Source organism: Hylobates moloch, unplaced genomic scaffold (genome assembly GCF_009828535.3).
Source record: "Hylobates moloch isolate HMO894 unplaced genomic scaffold, HMol_V3 SCAFFOLD_21, whole genome shotgun sequence".
Taxonomy (NCBI): domain Eukaryota; kingdom Metazoa; phylum Chordata; class Mammalia; order Primates; family Hylobatidae; genus Hylobates; species Hylobates moloch.
The window spans coordinates 53,298,217-53,320,941 of NW_026652296.1; the positions used below are offsets into that span (position 1 = coordinate 53,298,217).

The following is a 22,725-nucleotide window of genomic DNA, read 5'->3' on the forward strand; positions in this document are numbered from 1 at the left end:
TGGGCGGTAATCACAGTCTCTGGAACAAAGAAGGTGCTTGCTAAATATTTGTTGAGGTACTAAGGGTTTTATTTATCTTTGTCTTTACATGCACATAGCATAGCATTTGATGTGTACTTAGTGTTCAGTAAAGGTTTGCTAAAACAAATTGGAAAAAATATTTTTCACATACATATATTCCCTTTACAGTACTTACAGATTTTATAAATGTACAAACATTATATATGATCTTAAGCATTTCATATTACTTATTCTTTTTAAACTGATAACTGATGTAATCATACTTATAGCTTGTTGAGTCCTTCACTATGTACCCAGCACCATGCTAAGCCTAATAATACTTGCCCTAATCTAACTTTAGAACCATTAAGTTAGGCTTTTATATACCCATTTTACAGAAAAAAGGTGACTGAGACTAAGAAAGTTAAATCTAAAGTTACAAAGTTAGTAAATGGGGAAGTTGGTATTTAACTTTGCAAAACCCTAGTTTGCATGACTCTAAATCCTATCCTTTCAGCCTTCTTAAAATCCAAGTGATGCAAGTTGTATGTCAGTTACTAGAAAGTGTTAGGTAATAAAAATGGGTAGAAATGAAATCTCTGTAAGTCAGAGAAAATGGTAAATGTGAATCAATAATTGCAATGATTTTAATAATGTGATTATTGCTTTTTTTGGAGGACTTAAGTGTAACTTTTGTTCTGTTTATGCTTCTTGTAGGTTTGAGTGGCCGCTTCTTTGTCACCACTCTCCCAGCATTTTTTCAGTAAGTTTAAATAATCTTCTAATCTTGCAAAGATTAGAAATCAATAGATGTGTACTGGGAATTCTAAGTTGTCTTCCATGACCGCCACTCATTCAGCTTAACATGTGAGGGAAACAAGGCTGGTGTGCTCTGAGTGAGAGCTGTGACAAGAGAAGCTTTCCTGGACTGCTGCAGAGACGGAGGTCCTAATGTCAGGGGTAGGTGGGCAGGAGAAGTCAGAGATTTCTCTGGTGATATCAGAGGTGGGGTAATTCTTAATATCTGAGTAGGAATGCATTAAGCCAACAAGGTAGGGAAAGCCTTTCCAGTTAAAGGAGATAGCATTAAAAAGCCCAAGAGAGAATGAGCTACCTTTTGAGAACTTCGAAATAGTTCTTTATGGCTGGGCCACAGGTATAGCTGGATCATGCTGAGTGATGAGGCCAGAGAGACTCAGGTACAGGCAGGGGAAAGACAAAGTAGTGGATTCCGGAGATACGTAGGAGGTAGGATCAGTGGGACTTGGTGATTGATTAGCCATGGGAAGGAAGAGTCTATGACTACCAACAGGCCATGTGTAACTAACTAGTAAAAGCTATTGCCTGCCTTCAAGATTAGGAGCCATTAAACTAAGAGGAGGTTTGGAAGATAGAGACAAAAATCCAAAAGATAAGTGTGACTTGCCCTTGCCAGTTCCAAATGGAGAAGTCTAGGTACAATTTGATGTCAGGATCCAGAGTTCAGAAGAAAGATCTAGACTGGAGATACATATTGAGAATTCCTCAGCATTGAGGTAAATAACAATTGAAATGTATCTAGAGAGAACACGTATGGTGGGGAAGGGAAGCAGGTCAAGGATGGAACCTGGGATTGGCCAACATCAGGACATCTGCAAAGGAAAACAGTGAGTGAAGGAAATGGAGAAGGAGTGCTCCGAGCAGTAGGAAGAAGTCCAGAGAGCGCCTGTCGTGAAAGCCAGGCCAAAGGAAGAAGGAAGTGGTATTCAGCAGTGAATGAACAATGCCAGTAACAGGTGAAGGAAACAGAAATGGATACGGCACTTAGGGGTCATTGGAGACCCCCAATATGAGTGGTTTCAAGGGAGTCCAGGGAGCAGAACCCCCAGTTGCACCAAGTAGTGAACGAGACATAAAGAGGAGAAAACAGCAAGGCTAGACTCTTCCCTGGGGGCCCTGATTGCAGCAAGTAGGTGAGAGGGAGGCCAGGTTGAAGGGGGGTATGAGGTTTTTTGTTGATGTTTGAGGAGAGGGCCTTGAATGACATGAATTTGAAAATGTGGATACAATGTTTTAAACTTGATAACAATGGCTGTTTTGCTATTGTAAGAGAAAAATTAAAGTAATTGGTAGCGAAAATAATAAAAAGTAACTTGGCATATTAAACACTGCCAAGAACTCTGCTTTTAGTCACACATTGTACGGTGATAACATAGACTGTTAACGCTTTTAGGTTTGGATTTCTCACTTGTAATAAAGCTTATTAACACTTTCTGATTTATGTCTACATATAGTTTTCAATTGAGTCAATTTAAAATTGAAGTGGCGTTCAGATGTATCACCGATAGCTATTTTAATTTTTATTATCTGTAACATCTGTTATTTTAATGCATTTGCTTTCTACTTGTTTTCATAATTTATAGTGCAAAGGATGGGATATTCCGCCGTTATCGTGGCCCAGGAATCTTCGAAGACCTGCAGAATTATATCTTAGAGAAGAAATGGCAATCAGTTGAGCCTCTGACTGGCTGGAAATCCCCGGCTTCTCTAACGTAACTTAATTTTTTAATGACAAGGTGTTTTTAATAAAACAGGAGGTTTTAAGTTAATAGCCTGTGGGTCTCGAAAAAGCCTATGTTTTTCTTCGCATTTACTTCTGATTACCCAGATTACTCATGGCCATGCTTAGCCCATGCAGTGTTTCTGATTTTGTGACCCACATATGTTTCAGCTGGTTTTTAGTATACTGGGAATTAAGTAGCCAGATTTGAGTGGGTTACAGAATGCCTCTTTTCCAGCTTTTGCACTAAGCCACAATGACTATTTTTCTCTTTACAAAATATGGTATTGAACGTGATTTACCATTCTTTCTTCCTTTTAAGTTATTGATGAGACAGAGGAGTAACTCTTTATTGAATTATAGTTTATGAAGGAATTGCTATTATGTATTATGTGGAAAACAAAACCTGTAGAGTCTTTGGCTGCCTAGCAGAATACCACAGGGGATAGCTGTGGCCTTGATGGCAAACTGTGTAATACTTGGTGAGGTAGATTAGGCCAAACAATAACAACTTTTTCCACGGTTGGTTTTAATTTTGAGTGGATTGTCATATATATAGATAATTTTATATTAGTATATACAAGTGTAAGAAATTTCCCTACTGAAAAAGGAGCAAATCAAGCAATATTTCAGGAGTAAATCATCTAGTGGCATCTATATTAATATTAAGGAAACACATAGCTTACTCTAAAAATAACTCCTCTTGCATTTCATTCTACAACCATTTGAACACTGATTTAGCCAGATACTTTTCTAGGTGCGAGGTATTCAACACTGAACAAGACAGACATTCACCTCAGGTACAGAGAGTCATAGCCGGGACAAGGGCGGATAAAAAACACAACAACATATTTTACAAAGAACGGGGGATAGCTATGGGGTTATGGACCTGCTCTTCTAGATGGAGGGAGTAGGAGACGTTTCTCTGAAGGGAGGCCTCCAGGTGAGATCTGAAGGATGGAAGGAACTAGCTTAGGCAAAGAGCAGAGGGTAGATTATTCCCAGGAATGGGTATGGCATATGCATAAGCCCCAGTTTGGAAAGGAGCTTGGTGTACTTACGGAGCAGAATGGTGACCAGGGTCAAGCATAGTGAAAGGGAATGTAGTATGAGCTGAGTAAGAGGATCAGGCTGAAGCCAGATCATGCAGCGCCTGTGGCCACAGGAAAGAAGTTGGAAGTTATCAGCACACACAAGGAGAAGGTGACCCTTAGGAGAGGAGATTGGAGAGGGCAAGAATGGATGAAGTCAGTCGAGCCTTAGAGTGGTAGCTTGTGTCAGGTGGCGGCAGTGGGGATGTGGCGATGGAGAGGCTGAGTGGATTTAAAATATGTTTTGAAGGTAGGCTTGGCCAAGGTGAAGGAGAAGAAGTCTTCGTTAATAAAAACTTAGACGTTTCTGGTTTGAGTACATGATGGATCCTGGTACTTGTTATTGCCTTGGGCAAGAGAAAATTAAGGATTCTGTGTAAAACTTGTTGGGTTTGAGATGCAGACTTTGTAGAACTGTCACGTTGGATGCTGTATTAGTCCATTCTTGCATTGCTATAAAGGAATACTTGAGACTGGGTAATTTATAAAGAAAAGATGTTTAATTGGCTCTTGGTTCTACAGGCTGTACAGGAAGGATGATGCTGGCATCTGCTTGGCTTCTGGGGAGGCTTGAGGAAACTTATAATCATGGTGGAATGCAAAAGGGAAGCACGTAACATCACATGGCCAGAGTAGGAGCAAGAGAGAAGGATGGAGGCACCACAGAGCTCCTGAGAGCTCACTCACTGTCAAGAGAACAGCACCAAGAGGATGGTGCTAAACTATTCATGAGAATCCGCCCCCATGATCCAATCTCTTTCCACCAGACCCCACCTCCAGCATTAGGGATTACAATTTGTTAGGAATAACCCTTACAATTTTAAGGAAATTGAACACTTGAACAAAGGATATTTAGCAAAGCAATTTTATTTTTGCGCAGAGGGGTGCCTTTTTGGCCAGTCGCCATGAGAGCACACTTGAACAAAGGGGTACAAGAGCCTTTATTTTTGATGCAAGTCTTGCCCCTGTATCCTTTTTTTATTGTCCGGGGTCAGGTGTATAATCTAAACTAATTTTAGTTGGCTAAACATTTGAATTTTTTTTAGATAAGGTGGGCACGTAAAAGAAAGAGGAAAGGGGAAAGGTGTCTGCAGTGAGTCAGAAAGTTAGTTTTTTTTTTTTTTTTTTTTTTTTAAATAAGGAAAGGAATGTGAGCTGGTACTGATAACGCCTGGTACTGTGGCGTGCCTGGGCATTTAACAAAGGCAGAAAGGAAAAAGGAAAAAAAGAGAGGGGGTGGTTAGCTCTGAATTAAAAGATTGATTAGGCTATTTGAAGAGAAACCTTATCATATCTCACAAATTGAACATATGATTTGGGTGGGAATACAGATTCAAAGCATATCAGATGCATGGAAGTGGGTCCCCATGAAGAATTCAGGAACACAAAAAACCTACAGACAATGTTGAGGTGAGGAGAACACCTAGAAAGATGGAAAAAGAGAAGAATACTTGGGGATGAGTCATGGGCCACCCCCAAATTAAGAACCTGTGTTGAGAAGTCAGCCAAAGGAAACTGAAAATGAGTACCAGAGAGGCACCATGAAAACCAAGGTCTGCCATTTTCCAGAAGCCAAATGAGAGTGTTCAAGAAGAAGGGCGTCGTCTCTTGTATCCCATGTTACCAAGAGGCAAAGGGAGATCAAGTCTGAGACATGGACATTGAATGAAGCATGGTGAGGTCATCGTGGCCTTGACAATCAGTGTTCCTGTAGTGGTGAGGCTGGAAGCCAGATTTGAATGGATTAAAGGCACAGTAAAGAAGCAACAGCGTGTGTAGAGTAATCTGGAGAAATTTGTCTGTGAAGCTGGAGGATCATGTGAGGTCCAGGGATACTCTTTTTAAAAGGTAAAAGAGAGTAGAGCATGTTTATATGCCAGTGAGACTGTTCTAGGAGAGAGAGAAGTTGCTCGTGCAGGAAGGGAGGATGAGAGAAAGAACCAAGTCCTAATAAGACAAAATGGATAGGATCCAAGGCACCAAGTGGAGGAATTGGACTGTGATAGGAGAGTTAGACTTTCCCTGTCGTAACAAGAGAAGGTGGATGCAGGTGGACGCCAGGCTCAGATTTGGTAACGGGAAGATGAGAGAGATCACATGGTGGCTTCTGATTTCACAGTGACATGAGGAGTGCTTGTTAGCTGAGAGTACATGGGGATGGGAAGATGTGTAAGTTTTGAAGAGAAGGAAAAGGAAATGAGCTGTTATCTTAGTTAGAGCTTAGAAAATGCTGGACAGTATTAAGTGTCCACTTAGGTTTGGGAGAACTGTCATCTGGTTATGTGATGTTTTTTCCCCAGAGACATTCAGCTGCTCAGGGTTGAGATTTTTGCCAGGTAGGAACAATGAAAGGAGAAAGGACCAAGGAGTTGGAATAGATTTGCAGCAGAGTGATGCAAATGATAGCCACTTAATCTAAGCTCTGTAAGAACAGATATGAATCTGGGAGAGGGGGCAATATTTAGCAAGAAGTAGAGGGAAAAGGACCAGTCCTCCTGACCTGATTTTCATTTTTTTTAAAATAGTATATATGATCACTGTTTCTTCTCTTTATTTTTTTTTAAGGATGTCTGGAATGGCTGGTCTTTTTAGCATCTCTGGCAAAATATGGGTAAGTAATCTTAAATAAAACATTTATATTTGCAGAGAGGTAGTTAAGAATAAAAATACAGCTTTTAAGCAATAGGAAAACAAACATTTATAAGTACATTTATAATTTCACTTTTTTTCTTAAGCCATGCACCTACTCTCATGTGGGGTTTCCAGTGGTAATGTCTTCATGTAGAAGGGCATAATCTAAACAGGAACCTGTAACTACTGTGTCAAAGTCTTATTTTTTTAAATCAGTGATGGAGTCTTTCATCCAAGCAAAAGGGCTTATGTGATTTTACTTTATCTTATGTATTTCTTTGTAGGCATATTTCCCTACAAAGGAAAGATTGTCTAAGCCTGAAAGTAGTTCTGTATGTCAGGGGTTAACAAACTCTAGCCTGTGGATGGGCTACCTGTTTTTGTAAATAAAATTTTATTGGAACACACCTACATTTATTCATTACCTATTGTCTATGACTGCTTCCATGCTACAATGGTACAGTTGAATAGTTGTGACAGACACAGAATTGTGGCTCACAAGCCTGTAATGTTTACAGTCTGGCCTTTAAGTAGTAGACCCCTGCTATATGTGATCGCATAATTTCTCTGAGTCATGTCAGTGGGTTAAAATTGTTATTCAGGTTTAATTTTTGTACCATTATATAATGTTGAATATGTCCCATAACCTGTTATTTCCCTTCTCTGTAGGGGAAGACTAAATCCAACCAGATTGAACAGAATTGCTCTGGAGTTAAATATAGCTCAAAATATTTCAAAAAGTCTTAGAAGCGAGTCTCCCTATATATGTCTTTTCTATGCTGTGATTGTAGGTTATGGTGTCATGTTTGGAACGTAATATTCAAAGAGTTTGTGAAGACTCTGTTTCTCATACACATTCATATATGTTGAAAGACATTTAAGAAAAACCTTTTGTATTCTACTTTCTCAGTTCCATTTATATTCTGCCTTGTGAGATAGAATACCTACCACAAGGTTTTTTGGTTGTTTTTTACAACAGAGGCTAATTGAAGACTTGGTTTCAGTCTTTCAGGTTAAAATTTAACTTTTTTGGCATTTGTCTATCACAGTAAACAATAACTAATATTTCCCCCCTCTCCAGATAGTTTGAGTTTCATGTGGTTTCCTTCTGCTGCTTTCTTAACATTGGTGAGAACTTTAATCAAGGGCTAAGAATTATGAATTGCAAACTGGGAATTGAAAAGAGATTCTGCCTTTTGCAGTATGTCGATATTAAAGATTGACAAAGTCATGTAGCCTGCCGGCTGTTTGAGCCGTGTAGCATTATACTGTCTAATTCAACAGAAAAGTTGTAATAGATGGTTGTCAGGCAGCATTGACTGTGAAATTTTAGCACCAAATCTATGATAAGTGCAATAGAATTTGTTCTGCAGGTTAAGAAGAGCTTAGATGGAAGCTGATTATGGCCTTCATTGACTGTAAAAGAGAAGTTTTACTTTCAAAGACGATAGCAGGGAAGATACATAATGACTCAGACCTCATATAGCTTGTAATTTGGAGCTTAGATAAACAAGTTTAAATAAGGAGTTACAGTTTTTCATTATGTCATGCAGATGATTACAATGTGTAACATTTAGAGTGTGTCAAGGCCAGGAGTGGGTGTTTTATCTTTGTACACACAGTGCCCAGCTATGGGCAACACAAATGTATTCTGTGTGGATGCATTAAACTGGAGAGAAAGAGCCATTTGGAGAATAGGATGTGATCCATTTCTGAATAACGAATGAAAATGTTTTTCTTAATGATTGAGAAGTAGAATATATGTGTTATATAAATGTATATTTATAATTTCTTTCCAGATATTTCCAAAAGGAACCAAAAATGATCATTTTATAAGATAAACTAGGCAGGGCACGGTGGCTCACACCTGTAATCCCAGCACTTTGGGAGGCCGAGGTGGGCGGATCACGAGGTCAGGAGATCGAGACCACCCTGGCTAACATGGTGAAACCCCGTCTCTACTAAAAATACAAAAAATTAGCCGGGCGAGGTGGCGGGCGCCTGTAGTCCCAGCCACGTGGGAAGTTGAGGCAGGAGAATGGCGTGAACCCCAGGGGGGCGGAGCCTGCAGTGAGCCGAGATCGCGCCACTGCACTCCAGCATGGGTGAAAGAGCAAGACTCCTTCTCAAAAAAAAAAAAAAAAAGATAAACTAAAATTTGGCACACAAGTAATTACATTTTATAATTGTAAAATGTAGAATGTAAAATGTACAATTATATAAATGTATAATTGTAAAATAGTTTTATCTAGTATTAATACCATATTTTTCCTTTTTTATAAGCGTTTGCATGGAATAATTTTTCTATTTTCAACCTTTTTATTATGTTTTAAGTAAATCTTATAAAAAGTATATAGCAGGAAATAATTCTTTTAACTGATGAATTTAATCCATTTATATTTATTGGGATCACTAAAACATTTGTCCTGATTGTAGGGTGTGTGTATGTAGGGGAATGGAAGAGAGTTGCACATAAAAGAACGCAAATGATACAGTGTTATTTTGATCTCCGTGTGTGTGTGTGTGTGTGTGTGTATGTGTGTACATTACCTTAATAATTTGTGAAATCTGATACTGCCCTCCATATCAGCATGTAGCCTCCCCAAGCCTCTTGCCAACTTTTGTGGTTTATTCTTAGAAATAAGTCCCATCCTTTCATCAAATCTCTAGGTAGGTCTCTTGCCACCTGTATTTCTAGAATTTGGCTCTTGTCCTCCTATTTATAAGGTATATAATCTCTGACCTGAAGAGACCCAGTCCTTGGCTACCCATCAGGTCTCTGGTTCCCACTTCCACCTTTAGTTATGGTCTTGCCTTCCTGTCTTTATAGAGCCACTTACTCAGCCAATCCTTCCAGCTGACTGCCCTACCTGCTCAGTTAGCTCATTCAGCTGACTCTTCCTTTAGTCAGAGTTCTTCAAATCAATGTTCAATGTATAATTGTGGCAAACTTAATTGTTTTTTAACTCATGTCTAGATCATATGAAACTACAATGCAAATATATTAATAATGAACAGAAGAAACAGCTGTACATGGTGAGACAGAAATAGACTAGGGATGGGAGGTGGAACCAAAAAAGTGTAAAGTCTCAGAGAAAGAAGATTTAAAAAGTGGAAGAAAGAAAGACGTAGAATGGCTAATGCCAGTGAGACAAGATTGTTTATGCCTATCCATAGTCTCTTTATCCTACTGAAATATCTGGATACATATACAGATAGAAATCAGTCTTTCCTCAGCAACAGTCTTCCCTGGATGGGTAGCTGGTTAGATGTTAAGCATATCTACAGGGAAGATAACAAAACAGTATAATGGATGTTCATATGGCATTTTTGTGTGTATATAGGAAAATGCTTAGAAAGAGATCAACAGTAGTTTGATATGGGTGATTTTTAAAAACCTTTTTTCTATAACTTCTGTTTTTTTCTGTAATGAAAAAATGAAAACAATATATTTAGATCACAGCCTATTGAACTAGCAATTATCTAGAAGATGTCTAGAAGATCAGAGATATATCTAGAAGATCAGAGTCTACTGAATTAGTGATTCCTTAAGGGGCTTGAGTTTCTTTCTGCCTTAGAAGTGAAGCCAACTTGCTAGGTCGCACATTCTGGAGATAAAATCTGGTCCTCAAGATTCTAGGATCCCCTGGTGATGAGACATTCACATGGCCGAATTCCTATCAACTCAGGAGTTGGTTTGGTTTGCATTTGGACTTCTTAAGTTTATACCAACCTCCCCTATGTTCTTGCCTGAGTGAACCCTTGAGGTGAGAAAGTCCCTTGAATAGTCTTATGAGGCAGTTCCTGTCAGCTTCCTGCTGTTACCCTGAATCCCAGGGATCCTCGATATGTCATTCATACCACAATATTGACAAGAGTAGATGATCTCCAGTGTTCTTTCCATCACTAAATTTAAATTTTCTTTCCAATTCAGTCACGATGGCGCTCACCTGTAATTTTAATTTTTATATAAACTCACAGAAGTAATTACCTCATTAGCTGTTAATATCTATCCTCACAGATAGTCTCAACATTTTACCCATCTCACAGATGGAGTCACTGAGGCCTAGGAGATGGGACAGTTAGAGGAGTTTCTCAGAGAGTTGACATCTTCAAAGGACAAAATTGATTTTGATTTTATATTATAGTAGCAATATCCAATTTCTTTAAAATTGTATGCAACTTAAAGTGACTAAATGAAAAATGTTAATACTCTAATGGATGGTACAAGGTGAGGTGAATATCATAAAAGCAATGTGCAGAAGATTGAACTTCAGGAAGCATCACTGCCAAGTCTGGTGGCATAGTTAGGATTAGAAGTCCTTGGGTTTTGTGTGTGGCACATGTGTGAAGAGAGACTGTCCAGTATTCTGTCTTCCCTCTTTTCACAGTTGGCTACAGTGCTATAGAGTGGCACTATCCTTCTGTTCCAGAAACGCATCATTGTTTCACACCTTGTGTGTAGGCCCCTGAATCCTATTTTGTTTTCCTGCCATAGACTTGTTCCTAGAACCCTTTGAGTGCCTAGTGCAGAATCTGGTACCTAGTTAATATGCTTGATAACTGCTTTTTGTTAGTTATATGTATTAATCATTATTGTCTTCATTATTTTACTTTTCCCTTCTCTTTATAGCCAACATGGAATACTTTTTGTTATTTTTTTTAGCCAATGCTGATAGCAGGCTTAAAATAGGGTTCCGTGGCAGTCGCTCAACATATAGGTTGAGCATCCCCAAATCCAAAAATCCAAAATCCAAAATGTTCCATAATCTGAAACTGTTTGAGCACCAACATGACACTTAAAGGAAGTGCTCACTGGAGCATTTTGAATTTCCGATTTTTGGGTTTGTGATGCTCACCTGGTAAGTGTAATGCAAAAATCTGAAAAAATCAGAAATCTGAAGCATGTCTGGTCCCAAGCCTTTGGAATAAGGGATACTCAACCTGTATATGCTTTTGCAAACTAAGTTTAGCATTTAAATGTATTTCAAGCATTTTTTATTGAATTTGGTGAATCTCTGCTGCTCACTGATAATATAGGATGTAACTTCCCTTTCCTAAATGTTACTGTTGTTTTGAGAGGATGTAGGCATATGGCAGATTTTAGCTAAAATAAGATGTGCTGCATCCTTGGGAGGACAATCCGTGTGATAGATGCTACCTTCCCTTTTTATTAGAATGACGTCACAGAAGACTTAAGGCTTTATTTAAAATATCTGATGATGAGAATTAAAAGCCATGATTTAGACTAGAGAAGAACAAAGTGTATTTTAAAACTTGAAAACATTCTTCTGTGATTTACATAGCATGTCTCTTCTCAATGTTTTTTTCATATAAAAATGTTTTGAATGTTTTGTAGAATGTTATAGTGAGACAGTGGTGCACATCTGTAAGGTACCTTTCATAGATCCTACAAGAGGCTGCAAGGTTATGTTTTGTTACAAGTGCTGAGAGCTAAAGCATGAAAGAGGTGAACGCTTGCCCATCATTGGAGAGTCTTTTCTAGCTGTTTCCTTGCAGGGAAGATATTTTGGGGATTCTGATCTGTGTCTGAAAGAGATAAATGGCTTGTTCCAGAACTCCTCAGAGAGTATATCCTATGACACAGGTGCACTCTAAATCCAAAGGCTCTGTGTCCTTCAGGGCCAGTCTAGGTTTGAATGAGACTGTGCAACACTGGGCTGGACGAGTAGGTGTGACTAAGCAGTATTTAATCCAACCTGCAGTAGTTTAGACTTCCAGACGGAGTGCTTGCCTTTCTAGGGAGGGAAGGCTCTACCTCAGATGCATGGAGGCCTTGTCTTGGCTGTCTTCCTTAAGTCTATCTGACCACTGATTAGAATGCTCTTCTCATTTATTCTGTTGTAATGATGTTTTAATTTCATCTTCTCACTCAAATATGTAGGTAGCCAAAAGTTAGCTCTAACTTAATGATGTATTATGATGGTATAAGGTATCACACCCATCAGATGACATTTTAGTGCATTTTCAGTGAACAGACTAAGATACTTTTTTTTTTTTTTTTTTTTTTTTTTGAGACAGAGTCTCGCTGTGTCGCCCAGGCTGGAGTGCAGTGGGGTGATCTCAGCTGACTGCAACCTCCGCCTCCCGGGTTCAAGCAGTTCTTCTGCCCCAGCCTCCCAAATAGCTGGGACTACAGGCGCCTGCCATCACGCCCCACTAATTTTTGCATTTTTGTTAGAGATGGGGTTTCACCATATTGGCCAGGCTGGTCTCGAACTCCTGACCTCATGATTCACCTGCCTCGGCCTCCGAAAGTGCTGGGATTACAGGCGTGAGCCACTGCACCCAGCCCGAGTAAGATACTTTCTTAATTCATCTAGTACAATAGTATAAGGTATCATGCCCATCAGGTTACATTTTTGTGCATTTTCAGTGAACAGCATGGGATATTTCCTTGGGGTAAGCACATATAATATTGAACAAGGATCAGTTTTCCACAAGTGAAAACTGTCATTTTTCCTGGTAATTAAAGAAACGGAAACACAATGATCTAAAACTGAATTGGGTTTTATTTAATAAGCTATTTCTTTGGAAACATATATAAAGCAAAACTTCAAGGACATGATACCTCTAATCCTAACACTCATAAGGGGCTTTAAAGCCATTGTAGACTCAGACAAAGTAAACAGATAAATATTTATATCTGTAGTTGTGGAAGTACAACCTGATTAACGAATAGTTACTAATAATGACCTAAAAGACCAGAAGATGGCAGAGTTTCTCCAAGAAACTCAAATCCCTTTAAAGAGGAAATTGGTACACAAACCTGACAAAAACAAGAAATGGGGAAAGGATTCCCTATTTAATAAATGGTGCTGGGAAAACTGGCTAGCCCTATGTAGAAAGCTGAAACTGGATCCCTTCCTTACACCTTATACAAAAATTAATTCAAGATGGATTAAAGACTTAAATGTTAGACCTAAAACCATTAAAATCCTACAAGAAAACCTAGGCAATACCATTCAGGACATAGGCGTGGGCAAGGACTTCATGTCTAAAACACCAAAAGCAATGGCAACAAAAGCCAAAATTGACAAATGGGATCTCATTAAAGAGCTTCTGCACAGCAAAAGAAACTACCATCAGAGTGAACAGGCAACCTACAGAATGGGAGAAAATTTTTGCAACCTACTCATCTGACAAAGGGCTAATATCCAGAATCTACAATGAACTCAAACAAATTTACAAGAAAAAAACAAACAACCCCATCAAAAAGTGGGCAAAGGACATGAACAGACACTTCTCAAAAGAAGACATTTATGCAGCCAGAAAACACATGAAGAAATGCTCATCATCACTGGCCATCAGAGAAATGCAAATCAAAACCACAGTGAGATACCATCTCACACCAGTTAGAATGGCCATCATTAAAAAATCAGGAAACAACAGGTGCTGGAGAGGATGTGGAGAAATAGGAAGACTTTTACACTGTTGGTGGGACTGTAAACTAGTTCAACCATTGTGGAAGTCAGTGTGGCGATTCCTCAGGGATCTAGAACTAGAAATACCATTTGACCCAGCCATCCCATTACTGGGTATATACCCAAAGGAGTATAAATCATGCTGCTATGAAGACACATGCACACGTATGTTTATTGCGGCACTATTCACAATAGCAAAGACTTGGAACCAACCCAAATGTCCAACAACGATAGACTGGATTAAGAAAATGTGGCACATATACACCATGCAATACTATGCAGCCATAAAAAATGATGAGTTCGTGTCCTTTGTAGGGACATGGATGAAACTGGAAAACATCATTCTCAGTAAACTATCGCAAGGACAAAAAACCAAACACCGCATGTTCTCACTCATAGGTGGGAATTGAACAATGAGAACTCATGGACACAGGAAGGGGAACATCACATTCTGGGTACTGTTGTGGGATGGGGGGTGGGGGGCGCGGGGACAGCATTAGGAGATATACCTAATGCTAAATGACGAGCTAATGGGTGCAGGAAATCAACATGGCATATGGATACATATGTAACAAACCTGCACATTGTGCACATGTACCCTAAAACCTAAAGTATAATAAAAAAAATAAAAAATAAAATAAAATAAAAATAAAGTGAGAGCAAATGGAAAAAAAAAAAACATACACTTCTTTTATAAATAAAAAAAAAGAAAATTGAAGTGCAGCTTATTAAAATAAGAGAATGTTTTGAAAGTACTGTTTGAGTCAGAATGCAATGCTGCAAAAGCAAATGATTTAATGAAATTAAAAAATAATTTAGAAAGTTTCTTGAGAGTTGCATTGATCATTTATTTTGCGGAAAGGGCATGAGATACTGTATAGGACTTAAAACTGCACATTATTTTTCCTAACCATACGAGTAAGATAAATCAGCAGATACTTACAAAGCAAGTTCTAGAATACATTCATGGGTTGGCACAGAGGCAGATTGACTTTGACCATCTTCTAATTCTTTGGCACATTTCAGGGTTTAATCTTGATGATACTGAGTCCTCCGAGAAAAGCATAAGTTTAATACACAGTATTTTCTAAAGTAGGAAACTACAGTAAATTTTAAAACTTCCTTTGAAAAGAGTTTCAATGAAATGATGTTTTGATATCTCAAATACGCCTTTTGCTTGCTGAGTTGTAAAATGCTACGTTACTTTTTTTTTTTTTTTTCCTTGAGATGGAGTCTTGCTCTGTCGCCCAGGCTGGAGTGCAGTGGCGCTATCTCAGCCCAATCCCTCCGCCTCCCAGGTTCAAGCAATTCTCCTGCCTCAGTTCCCCTGAGTAGCTAGGATTACAGGCGCTTGCCACTACGCCCAGCTAATTTTTGTATTTTTAGTAGAGACAGGGTTTCACCATGTTAGTCAGACTGGTCTCGAACTCCTGACCTCGTGATCCGCCTGCCTCGGCCTCCCAAAGTGCTGGGATTACAGGCATGAGTCACCGCGTCCAGCCAAGTTACTCTTAATAAACAGTTGTCCTGGCAAAACACACACTGATGACCAGTGCCATCAACAGAGGACAGATGCCAGCTTTACAATTTGAGAGTGTGTTTGCCTTTCCTATGAATAAATAGCTCAGGCATTTGATGCATCTTTTCCTTATTTAATGAATACTGATTGAACACTTTGATTCCGTGTGTCAGTGTTTAAAATACTGGCTGCGTCTTTAGCTGTATCTCTTCTGCTGAATAAGAAATTGTAGAGAGATACTTCAGATTTTGCTAAATCAGTTTATAAGCTTTTTTCTTTATCATTCCAAATTAAGCCAGAATAAAATGTTATTTAATTGCATTGACATAAACTAAGAACCAATGGGAGTGATTTAGATTTTGAGAAATAGGAAATTAAAATAGAAACTTGGACTCATTTTCATCAACCTTACTGGTTCTAGGGAAGTCATTGTCATTACCTCACTTGCTGATGATATTTGGAGCCATGTCATCCTGTGTCCAGTAGTTGCTTAAATTTTAATGGCCATTTTTGAAGCTGTCAGGGTCTTAAACAAATGACTAAGTCATTGTGAGGAAGCATGGCTCCTGCAACTCTACATCTAAGTAGATTTTAACTTTGAAATAGCAAGTTCATATCTGTTAATTTCTTTATGATTTAGCATGTAAATACTTTCTAGCTGTGATTATGTCCCTTCACTCATTTTTAGAGTGTTTGTCATCAAATAGAGTCTTAGGGAACAGTAAGCATGAAGGGATGGGATATACACTCTATTCAAAGACTGCTGGAATCTCATTTGCTCATAATTAACCAGAAAAACTGTTTCTTTTGTCTACTGTTACATTTTATGTTTTCTGGTAATTTACTAAACTTTGAAAGGATAAATAGGTGTAGAGCAATGAGAGTCTAATTAGAAAAAAGAGATACGGAGACATTTTAAATGGTTGACATTCTGTAAGTCATAATTTAGTTTTACTAAAAAGTCAGAGGCCCAAAAAGTTTACTTTTTTAATGAATGCCCTATTATAAGTAACCACTGAGATATATATACTTATTAGGGGAGGAGGGCCAGAAGCATCCATCATGATGGAAGAAAGGACTATCAAAACGATTCTACCAGAATTCTATCCAGATTATGAACTCTAAGCAAATATAACTTTTTTTTTTAGTAATGACCTTAATTACTACTCTCAGTTTCCCAATATTATAAAATTGACTTGTTCTTTAAGAATCATTTAGATATATAAACCTTTGTGAGAACCTGTGTATATAGAAACAGCAGCTAGAGAGGGAGATTGAAATATTTTTGGTTCTCTTAAAAATTAATATTTTATTTTTTTCTTCTGATTCCAGCATCTTCACAACTATTTCACAGTGACCCTTGGAATTCCTGCTTGGTGTTCTTACGTCTTTTTCGTCATAGCCACCTTGGTTTTTGGCCTTTTTATGGGTCTGGTAAGAGATAATACCAAACCTTTTTCTATCTTTAAGGCAAAATGGATTTCGTGTACAACTAAATGGCAGCCAAGAAAGAAAAAGCACATAAAAAAATAGTATTTTGTGTAATCTAAGTAGTTAAATAGCATTTGCTTATTTGAGACTGCTTTCAATGGTAATGTGAAATATAATAGAAAATTTATTAAATTCTTATCCCCTAATCTTATCCCTTAAGTATTTTGAAGATGTGTGCTGCCTAGACTATAGACAGTGATAAAGAAAAAAAAAAAAAAAAAGAGACCGTACTTGAATTGATAGTTTCTAAGACAACTGAGTCAGCTGTGATTTCACACATTACCTACTTAATTAAAACACTGTAGTGATAAGGCCAGTGTTTTGAATTCATTCCTTGGGTAGATGCAAGATTTTTGTTGTTGTTGTTCTTATCCTCCAGTTAAACTAATCCTGACTAGCTGCTTATGCATACACTCTGGTTTTCCTGAGACAGATAATGCAGTTAAAACAACACAATTATTCTTTGGGCATGAAAATCAGTATGCAGTATATATCTGTGTATTTCCTCCCCTGGTATTTCAGGCAAGAGTTGAATAATAAATTTATTTATCTAACTATATAGGCAACTATAAATGTTCAGCATGTTGTACTTTTTGTTATTTTTTTATTTCTCTTAACCTAGTCTTGATGAGTTTGATTGCATTTTAAACCCTAATTAAACCAAAAAGTTTTTAAAAACCTTTATATTGTATATTAATCACATAGTTCCTAAACACTGTAATGGGAATAATTGACGATTACTAAAAATTTATGTCAAAGAACAGACTTATCTAAGATTATCTTAAAGTCTCTCCTTATATTTTATAATGAATCTTGGCTCTTTAGCAAGTTCTTCTTAAGAATGTCAACAATTGACTTATAGTAAGTCATAACCCCAAGAGGCCAAGGAGGCTCGATTTGACTTTTCCATGAACGTGCTTAATACATATCATGGCTTATCTTTGAAACTTGGCTCCTGATGTTAACTTCAGGGATAGGAATGGGACTTACTTAGATATCTGTATATGTCCTTCATTAGGTCCTGGGTATGTTCTGTTCTGTTGCATTAATCTTTTTGCTAATTAACATGTCCCTATTGCTCTCATCTAAAGGGATTCAACACCGGATATAAATAGAATGTGATTGTCTGTGCTTCTCCCATCTGTTGTCTGGTGCTAGATTTTATAGCAATATATTTTGGGGCTACCATAGTGTGAGGTTCTTGTAGGGGGAACAGTATGAGGTCCTAGGCGAGTCAGTGATGGAGTTCTAGGGAATGTAGGTTGTGTGTGAACCTGTTGGAAGACTAGCTAAAATGCTTAGAATTTTAGAATATTATTTTTGATGTTGACTTTAAGTCCATGAAATTGAGTCAGGCCTGCCTGCCTACGCCTTAGATTCCTTTGGAAACCTAGATTCAGATAATCAGTGCAGACAGGTTATTGGAGGCTTGGCCTGAAGAAAGGAGAGAGTGATTCTAGCCTGTTCAAATGATTAAGTGAGATAGACTACCCTTCCTTAATAAGAAAGTAACTTTATTTAACAAAATATTAACTTTATTAACAAAATAATAATTTGAAAGCATATGAATCATAAATTTAAAAAGATTCATACATTGTTAATGAGTTTCCAAAAAATAACAAAACACATATCTGTGTTCAAAGTGCCTGTTTTAGGCTGGGCACAGTGGCTCAGGCCTGTAATCCTGGCACTCTGGGAGGCCGAGGCAGGTGGATCATTTGAGCCCAGCAGTTTGATACTAGCCTCGGCAACATGGTAAAACCCTGTCTCTACAAAAAATACAAAAATTAGCCTGGCATGGTGGCACACACCTGTAGTCCCAGCTATTCGGGAGGCTGAGAGAGGAGGATCACTTGATCCCAGGAGTTTGAGGCTGCTGTGAGCCATAATCTTGCCACTGTACTCCAGCCTGGGTGACAGAGCTAGATCCTGTCTCAAAAAAAAAAAAAAAAAAATATATATATATATATATATACACACACACACACACACACACACACAGAATGCCTTTTCTATAACTGTTAAGTATATTAAACACACAACTGCTAGAATTTTTGCCTTTAGTAACCTTTAATTTCTTATGTACTTTCAACTTCTGTTTTGTGAGAGTTATGCAATATGAAACAGCTGCATTCTTATTCCATGTTAAATCATCTATTCCAGAATGACATTTTTATTAACTTGTAGGATGATAGAAAAGTGTTTCTCAATTGTTTTCATATCTTAGCCACATAGAGAATGTTTGTGTAGCATGCCAGGGTAAAGGTATACTGAGGGACAAAGCTGCCTGAGGCTGGCTCTGAATGGCCCAGACTCCTTGAAGGATGACATGTCTGTTGGGAAGCTAGGATCTAAATTTTGTGTTTTTTTTTTTTTTTTGTAACCTCACCAACTGAGTCAAAATTAAATGAGTAAGTTAGACTAAACCTGAGATAAAATTGTTGAGTGTACAATTTTCCAGAATAGAAGAGTAGGATAAATTAAGGTGATGGATATGGTAATTACCCTGATTTGATCATTATACTGTATATACATGCATTGAAACATCACATTGTACCCCATCAGTATATATAGTTACTGTGTGTCAATTATAAATAAAAAAGTCAGAAAAAAACATTATGTCCTGGAATAGCCAGTAAACATATAACTATCACATTAAAAGGTAAGGTTTTCAAACCTGAATCATTTCAGATGGAATGTTTTTTTTTTCTTTGTTGTTCAAATTGATTTAATGGCTTAGAGCTTATTGTTCCCCAACCCACCAAGCCTTCCTGCAACTCATTGCCCCACCTCCTGGGTCTCCTCAGTTTGACATTCAGGGCTTTCTCTGGACCCAAGAGGCCCTATGGAGACCCAACTTAGTTTAGCTTAGAGCAGCCAGGCGGTGCTGCTGTTCTCTCCTGACTGCCCAGGGCATTAAATGCCTCCTCCTTCAAAGTCATCCTCAATCCTTCCCCACCCACAGCTGGCTGTAACATTTGTGAAATGTTCTTGCATTCAATCAGGGGCATTGGTGAGGGGCAGCCTATATACAGAGTGGTTTGGTTGTCCAGAATAGTGTATTTTAAAAGACTTGGTTCATAGTGTCTATCTTCTTATACCTGCTTGGTTCATCTATTTATAGTGGGTTCTCTGTAGACTTTTGGCTTTGTGACCACTTTCTAAATTAATATTTTCCTGTATTATGTCACATTTGAAAAGTAGGAAATTCTTAATTATATCCTTGTCTCTTGTGAAGACTTTTGACTAGCTGCTAATTATTAGTCTAAGAATATCTGATTATAGAAGCAAGGCCTAATTTTGAGGCCCTTTGGTAATAAATGTCCTATCTATTCACTGTAAAATCACTTTTTTCCTTCCAGGTCTTGGTGGTAATATCAGAATGTTTCTATGTGCCACTTCCAAGGCATTTATCTGAACGTTCTGGTAAGTATGATAAGCTCCTGTGATCTAGAGTGTTTTTGGAATTCTGTGATGTGCCTTTTTGTGCTCATACAGATAGTGGGTTTTCTCTGTGATTTACTAGGTGACCAAATCATCACTACCAAATTTCTTAAAATATGTTTTCTAGGTAGATTTGAACAAAATTATTTTTCTCCCTTTCTTAAATTAGGAAATATTTCATTTTGGCAATTGCTTTTTCTTTTTAAGTATGTGCTCTTCATTAATCAGTGTCATATTTTCCTTTATTCTAACTAGAACTAGAAGGGAAGAAGGGAAACTCAATATATATTGAGTCTGCTGTGTACTAGTAACTCTCCTAAGTCCTTTAAAAGCAGTCTTCCCAAATCCTTGCACTGCTCCACACTTCTTCTGGGGCCAGGTGCCCCTGGATTTGCATGTCTTTATTCCAGACTATTTTTGAGACTGCATACAGATGTTCATGAGACTTTCTAATTGTTGAATTTTATGTGGGAGCTTAAATAAGCTCATGTTTCTTTTTAGTTCTTGAAGTTTTTGAGGCTTTGAGACTTCCATTGATAATTTGAAAATATGATTCTTAGAATTCTTAAAAGTAATAGAAACCCAATATCGAGCATTTTAGGAAAACAAATGAAAATTTATTAGCTGACATAACTGAAAAGCCCAGGGACATTCTAGCTTCAAGAGCGGCCCCAGTGATGTTAGGTTTCTCTCTCTGTGGCTTTTTCATAAGAGCTGTTGATAGTCCTTGCGCATTTTCTCTGTTTAAAAATCCCTGAAGAAAAACAGGCTTTTTCTCCTGACTCTGGCCCAGAACCCCTAGGGAGTACTTTGAGTGGCTTAGCTTGTCACATTTCTGAACCAATCACCATGACCAATAGGGTCACTGAGCTTTCTACAGGACACAAAATACAGAGCGTAAAGGAAACTTTGCCCTTGCTGCCCACATGCCCTGCTGAAGTCATTATGGTCCGTGAAATCTCCAGAGACAGATGGAGAAGCCCTAAATGGGGCTAGGATGCCAACCAGAGAATCTGTCCTGTGTGACCATAGCTTCAAGATAGAAAAAACTGTCACTTACCCTCTATTTTTATTTCACAGCTAAACACACTCAATTGATTACTGAATTACCATTGTTTATTCAGAGGATATTCCTCTTCCCTCCACAGAGCAGAATCGGAGGTCAGAGGAGGCTCATAGGGCTGAACAGTTGCAGGATGCAGAGGAAGAAAAAGATGATTCAAATGAAGAAGAAAACAAAGACAGCCTTGTAGATGAGGAAGAAGAGAAAGAAGATCTTGGCGATGAGGATGAAGCAGAGGAAGAGGAGGAGGACAACCTGGCTGCTGGCGTGGATGAGGAGAGAAGTGAGGCCAATGACCAGGGGCCCCCAGGAGAGGACAGTGCGACCCGTGAGGAAGTAGAGCCTGAAGAGGCTGAAGAAGGCATCTCTGAGCAACCCTGCCCAGCTGACACAGAGGTGGTGGAAGACTCCTTGAGGCAGCGTAAAAGTCAGCATGCTGACAAGGGACTGTAGATTTAATGACGCGTTTTCAAGAATATGCACCAAAACAGTATGTCAGCTTCCCTCTGGCCTGCAGTTTGTACCAAATCCTTAATTTTTCCTGAATGAGCAAGCTTCTCTCTTAAAAGATGCTGTCTAGTCATTTGGTCTCATGGCAGTAAGCCTCATGTATACTAAGGAGAGTGTTTCAGGTGTGACAATCAGGATATAGAAAAACAAATGTAGTGTTGGGATTTGTTTGGAGACTGGGATGGGAGCAAGTTCATTTACGGAGGGGTCAGAGAGTCTTGACCAGAGGAGTCCACTCCCAGTCCTAATCAGCACCTTCCAGAGACAAGGCTGCAGGCCCTGTGAAATGAAAGCCAAGCAGGAGCCTTGGCTCCGGAGCATCCTCAAAGTGTAACGTAGAAGCCTTGCTTCCTTTTCTTGTGTATTTATTTTTGTCAAATTGCAAGAAACATCAGGCACCACAGTGCATGAAAAATCTTTTACAGCTTGAAATTGAAAGGGCCTTGGGTATAGAGAGCAGCTCAGAAGTCATCCCAGCCCTCTGAATCTCCTGTGTTATGTTTTATTTCTTACCTTTAATTTTTCCAACTTTTCCACCATGGGCATTCGGACTCTCCACTCTTCACTATTATCTCTTGGTGAGAGGACTCCAATAGCAGCCAGGTTTACATGAACTGTGTTTGTTTATTCTGACCTAAGGGGTTTAGATAATCAGTAACCATAACCCCTGAAGCCATGACTGCCAAACATCTCAAATGAAATGTTGCAGCCATCAGAGACTCAAAAGGAAGTAAGGATTTTACAAGACAGATAAAAAAAAAATTGTTTTGTCCAAAATATAGTTGTTGTTGATTTTTTTTTAAGTTTTCTTAGCAATATTTTTCAAGCCAGAAGTCCTCTAAGTCTTGCCAGTACAAGGTAATCTTGTGAAGGAAAGGTGAATACTGTTTTGTTTTGTTTTGTTTTGTTTTGTTTTCATCTCAAGGGGTTCCCTGGGTCTTGAACTACTTTAATAATAACTAAAAAACCACTTCTGATTTTCCTTCAGTGAT

General features: G+C 38.4%; 1 protein-coding gene across 1 annotated transcript in view; it reads left to right on the top strand.

The window, feature by feature from the left end:
- The window catches only part of TMX4 (thioredoxin related transmembrane protein 4), a 41,595-nt gene extending 19,085 nt beyond the window's left edge, over positions 1 to 22,510 (top strand). The window contains exons 3-8 of the mRNA XM_032142187.2: positions 718 to 763; positions 2,403 to 2,531; positions 6,196 to 6,241; positions 16,558 to 16,659; positions 20,079 to 20,142; positions 21,309 to 22,510. Of these exons, the coding sequence (XP_031998078.1) occupies positions 718 to 763; positions 2,403 to 2,531; positions 6,196 to 6,241; positions 16,558 to 16,659; positions 20,079 to 20,142; positions 21,309 to 21,676 (755 nt within the window). The 3' untranslated portion in view covers positions 21,677 to 22,510. The remainder of the gene's footprint in view (positions 1 to 717; positions 764 to 2,402; positions 2,532 to 6,195; positions 6,242 to 16,557; positions 16,660 to 20,078; positions 20,143 to 21,308) is intronic.
- The last annotated feature ends 215 nt before the right edge of the window (positions 22,511 to 22,725 follow it).